The sequence below is a fragment of the Agelaius tricolor genome, unplaced genomic scaffold (assembly GCF_023055355.1).
Source record: "Agelaius tricolor isolate 1412-34295 unplaced genomic scaffold, bAgeTri1.0.p SCAF_5, whole genome shotgun sequence".
NCBI classification, from domain to species: domain Eukaryota; kingdom Metazoa; phylum Chordata; class Aves; order Passeriformes; family Icteridae; genus Agelaius; species Agelaius tricolor.
Window position 1 is genome coordinate 23365309 of NW_027269265.1, and position 6181 is coordinate 23371489.

A 6181-nucleotide genomic window follows, 5' to 3' on the forward strand; every position below is an offset into this window, starting at 1 on the left:
CCAACTGTTCCTGCGCACTGTCACTTTCATCAGAAATGGTATTAAATTGTAAAATATCTTGACAGGCAGAGCAGAGTTAAAGATTTAGAATCCACTAGAGATTTGGATGCTGAAAATGCAGCATGTCTCTGAGAGGGGGATTGTACTGCAGGAGCAAAAGAGGAAGCTGAGCTGTCATGAGTAACACAGCTTGAGTAGTGTCAGGGTAACTAACCATGATAGCAAAGCAGCACCCTAAATCTCTGTGCTGACCCTGATACTTGGTCTGACATGTTACTAAGTTTTAAACCAGTTATCAGAGACTTTCTGGATACTGAAACAATAGCAAGGAGGGGTGAACTGCCTATCTCAGCTCCAAAACATGTAACAATGAAGCCTGGTGATTTAATTTTAATAACTTTTATTTAATCTACAGTGTCAATCTTTTCAATCTCAGCCATTTGCCTATCAGTTATGAGAAGTCCCCAAAACATGGATTTATTTTACAGCATCAATGCTTTTTAGTGTGTATCCACATGTCACCATTTACACTGCTGACCTTTAGGGTCCACTAAATATAGTCAATAAAACACAGTGCAAGGGAAACAGAGTTAATATTAGAAGACAGGCAGTGGTGCTGAATTTTTTAACTAGTGTGTTCAAATCACTTGTTCCTTTCATGAATTCAAGGAGGCTGGTATAAAGGTTTCAATTTACCCCTTTCCTACCTCTTGCTATCCTGTTTTTCAAAACTCTCAAGTTAAAGCATTGGTCTTGCTTCTCCAATCAGTTTGGATACAGTAAATTATTTTCCCTTCTTTTGAGTCTGCTTTTTCTCTCAGGTTTGTACATGGGTTGTTGGCTGGCACAGTGCAGCAATGATCCTTTCTGGGACCTTCCTGCTTTTCCAGGGTGTGCCAAGGGACTGAGATTTCTGCTCACATATCCATAGGACAGAAGCTCTCCAACCTCTTTCAGGAGTCAGGTTCACTCATTGTGGCTGGATCACTCATTGAAAGCTGGAGTATTTCTTCATATTCAGCTTCTGACTATTCCAGCTTAATCTAGTTGCTTTAGATCTTTCCCTAGGTTCCCATGAGCTGCTGCTATTGCTACCAGAGGACTTGCAAAAGGAGCTTCTGGAGCTTTTTTATTCCTTGTTCGCTTCTTGTTGCAACTTTCTCATACAAAGTAGTCATTCTTACTGTGAGAACACAGACCACTCTGTGACCATTTAAAATAACTTTTACACAAGATAACTAGTTTAATATATTTAATAATCAGAATCTAGAAAAATAGCATCTCGAGAAGAAAACAAGGGATATATTTTTGTCATAATTCCCTCCCACTGCAGCAACCAAGATGAAATAAGCAGATGACTTCAGGAAGGGTGAAAGCTTTGCTTTTAGAGGTTCCTAGCAACTTGGCCTGCAGGAAGAAAACTCCATTTTTTAAAATCTGTTTGTTATGGTTGTTCTGTTGCCTCAAAGGCCTGGCTGATTCAGAGTATCCTTGTTCTATGCACATGAATTGACATAAGGATTTAAACAGCAAGTGCCTGCTGTTGCTAGCTTTTCTAACCCCTGGAATTTCTGACCTGAGCTTCTTATGCTGAAGAAAGGGGCATCTTTTGTGGGGCAACCTAGGGTGCAGGTCAAAGTACACAATTTCTGTTTTTCACCTAATTCATCCTGAGCTGTTCACTGGCTGTACATAGAAGCTTGCAGCCAGTGTTGAGACTACAGCAAACACAAATGTGCATAACTGTGAATCTGGCAAAAACCAGGCAGGGAATCACAGCAGCAGATACAGCTGGCACTGCCTCATCAGCGCCTCCTCTGCGGTGGAGGTGGGGGCCTATTCCTTATGTTTTTGCATTTGGGAATGTGCCTCTCAGCTACTCGGGGAGCAAACTTTCGTCCGCAGTAGGTGCAGGCAACATAGTCTGGATTGTCGATGGGAGGCAGCGGGGGCAGGCCAGAGACCTTCCTCCCCTTAGCGAGGGTTTGCTCCACCTGGCGGGCCTGTGACATGATGTGGATGAGAGCCTCGTGCTTCTGTTTCCAGTTGTTCTTTCTGGGTGGTGTTTTACTCTGTGGAAGGGAAAGGCAGTCAGGGCAACTGGGACCACCATCAGCCTCCATCCTCAAACTTACACTCAGAGCCCCACCCATGTCACCTGTCCTGTGCATTCCCTGTTGACATAAAACCCAGCCTGAGAGGGAGTCAGAAAGACTAGCACAAAGGAGGATGTAAAGGAAATACTGATGGAAACATCTAAATCAGTATTTAGAAAGAGCTTCAGGATAACCAGAAAAGCAAGCAGTAGGGCCAAGGAACTAAAGAGGGTTGCTACATCTCCTTTGCAGGAACAGAGCTGCCTGTTTCCACTGCCTTCATTAACAGACTGTGCTATTATCTGGATTTTCAGTCAGCTCCCTGCAGCTCCTGGTATCACAGAGCTTTACTGCAGCAGAACCACTCTGCATCCTAACTACAGCAAGGAAGTGAGCCTTCTCCAGTAGTACACCCTTGACACATTATAAAGCCAAGTCAGGAGTCCTGCCTCCACCTATGAGATTTTAAATGGATCTATTTATCCATTTGGCAAGAACCTTTCAGAGACAATAGCTGCATTGTATCCCTTGGCCCCATGTACATGGGAAGGTGCTTGCACCTCAGTCAGAGGTTGAAGTGGAAGGAGTGGGAACAGTAGATGTGGATCCAGGGAGGCAAAGGGACTGCACTTTACCTGAGGACTCCTTGAGCTCTTCTGCTGCTGATACTGTTCCAGTTCTGTTCCCCTAGCTCTGGCCTTGCTAGAGTCAAACACTTTCCTCTTGGAGTCTTGGTTCTTGCCACAGATACTCATGTGTTTCTCAAGCCTTGTGCAGAGAAACTTACGTTTGCAGAAGCTGCACTGTCCAAAGCCCTCTTGCTCCACAGCACTGGCAGCCTGCATGTGAATCATCTCTGCAGATGGGTGGTCGTCAGAATCTTGGTCTGAGAGGGCAGAGAGAGAAGGGCTCTGTTTGGGGACCAGTTTTGAACAAGAAGCTAAATGCTCCATGGGGATGTTGTCTTGTATTTTGCTGTTGTTTGTTTTGTTGTGTTTTGCGGCCCCCAGCCACTCCTTGAGGTTCCCCAAAGCCAGCTCTTGGGGGTGGGGAGTGGCGCCAGACTTGGGGATGGAGTCCTCTGCAGACTGTGTCCCGCTGAAGATCCCAACACCTGGCATGTCTGCAGCTCTGAAAGTTTTCTCTTCAGAGTGCCTCGTGGCCTTTTGCTCATGGGTCCTCTCCACTTCACTTTCTCTTCTCTCCTCTACCTTGATAAGCTCCTTCTCTCTTTGAATCCTCCTAAGTGTCTCCTCTGTCCTCTTTAGCTTCTCTCCAAGAAGGGCCTTTTTCTTTTGAATTGCCTCTTCTAGGTCCCTTCTATCTTCCTCCAGCTTTAGGATGTAGGCCAGCTCTCTCCTGTAGCGATAGAGAGTTGATGGTTCAGGTTCTCGTGTCCAAGGGCAGAGCACTGCAGCTAACTGAGATCTCCCAGCTGGAACCATCTCTTTGCTTATTGAGCTTGATTTACTATTTGGAGCTTCCTGCATGTGGGGGGAACTTCCAGTGCTGAGCAGTGGATCGCTTGCACTCTTGTGGTGAGAAATTGGTTGCAGGGGATATGCACGGTCCACTCCTTCTTTATGTCTGCCTAAGGATTTAGCTGACAGAGTACAGGTGTGGTTGATGAGATACTTGCTCTCTAGTCCACCTGACTGAAAGCCTCCATGCTTGGGCTTGTCCTGAGTGCTTTCTGCAGACATAGAGTAGGAATATCTTTGGTTCTTTTGTGCATAGAGATCTTTTAAACTTTCCTCTTTGTCAAGTATGAATCCACGCTGAAAGTTGTCCCTCTGGTATTTCAGTTGGGAACCAGGAGAAAACTTAGTAGCTTCCACCACAGGAGCCACCGGAGGAAAAAAATCCATTCAGTGCCTGAGAAAGAGCCTGAGGTTAGAAGCAAAGCCATTACAAACAATTTTATCCAAAACTGGACAAATCTTCTCCTAACAGTTTATGCATGGACACTGCAGACAGAGGTTATAAGTATTAGTAAAGGTTTTGTAACTTTCCTGCTTTCTATAAATCTTTACATTCCTTCCATCTAGGGAGTTTCCATGCTGCCTCTTCTAGTCTCAACCGTTTATGCAGACAGAAATAAGACACACTTTTATTTCTCTTTCTGTCTGAGCCCTTCCTTACAATGGTAGCAGCAGAAATATACTGCAATGACAGAGGAACTGTTATAGTTAGTACCCAGCCAGTTTCCCATAACGTGTCCCTTCACTCTGTCACCCACATCGGACGTGCAGGAGTCCGACCAAGCTCGGCACGATCTTCCTGTGGCTCGTTCCACCACATCCCCCGAGGCGCGGCGGGGCGAGCGGGGTTACCTGCGGGGCTGCGCCCGGCGCTCCGCCGGCCGCCCTCCTCGGCAAGCTGCGCGCCGCACGCTGCGCTCACGGCCCGAGAGACCCGACCCCTTCTGCCGCTGCCGCTGCCCGCGGCTCCCGGGGCCCCGGCGCGGAGCTGTGCCCGCCGCGAGGCCGTGCCCGCCGCGCCGCCCTCGCGCTGCCGGCGGCTGTTGCCGGGAGACCGGTGCCGCCCCGGCCGGCGCGCGCCCCTGGATCGTTCCCGGCCGCGCGGCCGTTCCACCGCGGCACGAGCGCGGCGCCCGTGGGCGGCCCTGAGGCATTATTCATGAGGTAGTCCGAGATGCATTATTCGTGAGGAGATCCGATACGCATTATTCGTGAGGCGATCCGATATGCATTATTCGTGAGGCGGTCGGATATGCATTATTCATGAGGCGGCGAATGAGGAACCGGCCCGACCCCGCTACGGCTCTTCATTGGCCGAGGGAGGGAGGCCACGCCCCCGGCGGCCGGCGCGCGGCGCAGGCGCAGCGGGGCGCGCGGCGGCTGCGGCAGCCGGAGAAGCGGGAGGCGGCGGCGGTGGTGCCGCCATGGCGGACGGCGAGGGCTTGGTGTCCGTGGACTACGAGGTGCACGGCAAGGTGCAAGGCGTGTTCTTCCGCAAGTACACTCAGGTGCGTGCTGCGGTCCCGGGGGCGTGCCCGCTGTGGGCGCCTTGGAGGGGCCGAGCCCGCGGCCGAGGGCTGCGCTCCGGCTGCTGCTGAAGGGGGGCCGGCATCGCGGTGCTGCTGGCAGCCCGGCCGGGTTATGTAAGCATGACTGAAGAGAGAGTTTCAGCCCCAGTTTTTCGCGTGAAAGAATATATTGAGTAGTGGAGTGAATCCTCTGCTGCTTTCCTATTGCCTGAGCCACAGGAACTTCCTTGGAGGTCTGTATCTTGCCAACAAAATTGGCTCCTGTATGCGAATGCTGTTCTATTGCTCTCTTACAGTTTGGATTAACCTCATTTTGCTCTGCATTGTCTTCTCAGGGAGAGGCTAAGAGGCTGGGGCTTGTTGGCTGGGTCCAGAATACCAGCCACGGCACTGTTCAAGGGCAAATCCAGGGTCCGACTGCCAGGGTGCGGGAGCTGCAGGAATGGCTCAAGAAGATAGGAAGTCCCCAGTCCCGTATCAGCCGAGCAGAGTTCAGCAATGAGAAGAAGATCCAGGCGCTGGAGCACAAGGAATTCCAGATTTTGAAGTGACTTTGTCCAGGAAGAAGCAAATTCTGGAGCGTGAGCTGTGCTCACGGAACATTGCCCCTCTTCCTCACTCGTTCAGTCAGCCAATGTTCAGCTCTAGAGAACTTTATTTTATTAAATTTCTAATTTATTGTTTTTATTGTTAGTTTGATGCTCAGCTTTTCGCAGAATTCCTGTGGATAGAGGAAGAGCTACGTTGTCTCTGTTAAAAGGGCTGTTCAGGGCCAGAACCTCTGTTTCCAAGTGTATGTGGTTTCGGGAGCTGTACATGAGATAAAACTGAAATTTGTAGTGTGGTGCTCATGTGAAGAAAATCACAGCGTCAGTGCCACTAGAAAACATCACTAAAAACATTATTTCTGTGTACTAAATGTCTCAGAAACAATTTATTTTATCCCAGAACTTCATATTTGCTGTAGAATAAAATTGCTTGGATTTCACCTTCTGTGTGGAATGGATGTCGGATGGAGGGGCTGAGTGGATGACGGCCCTCGGAGCGGGATCTGGTTGCCAAATCTGCCCCTCTG

The 6181-nt window shown here is 49.2% G+C and overlaps 2 protein-coding genes across 2 annotated transcripts; one reads left to right on the forward strand and one right to left on the reverse strand.

The window, feature by feature from the left end:
* Nucleotides 1–380: 380 nt before the first annotated feature.
* ZC2HC1C (zinc finger C2HC-type containing 1C) lies at nt 381–4568 on the reverse strand. Its single transcript, XM_071426794.1, has 3 exons — nt 4430–4568; nt 2732–3971; nt 381–2072 (listed from the first exon to the last, which is right to left on the reverse strand). Exons 2-3 carry the CDS (start codon nt 3962–3964, stop codon nt 1806–1808), a joined length of 1500 nt encoding a protein of 499 aa, XP_071282895.1. The 5' UTR covers nt 3965–3971; nt 4430–4568; the 3' UTR covers nt 381–1805.
* A 258-nt stretch (nt 4569–4826) lies between these two features.
* Nucleotides 4827–6094, forward strand: ACYP1 (acylphosphatase 1). The gene is given in 3 exon segments (XM_071426796.1): nt 4827–4961; nt 4964–5085; nt 5442–6094. Coding segments are annotated over 3 exon segments (459 nt in total). The 5' UTR covers nt 4827–4840; the 3' UTR covers nt 5658–6094.
* Nucleotides 6095–6181: the final 87 nt, after the last annotated feature.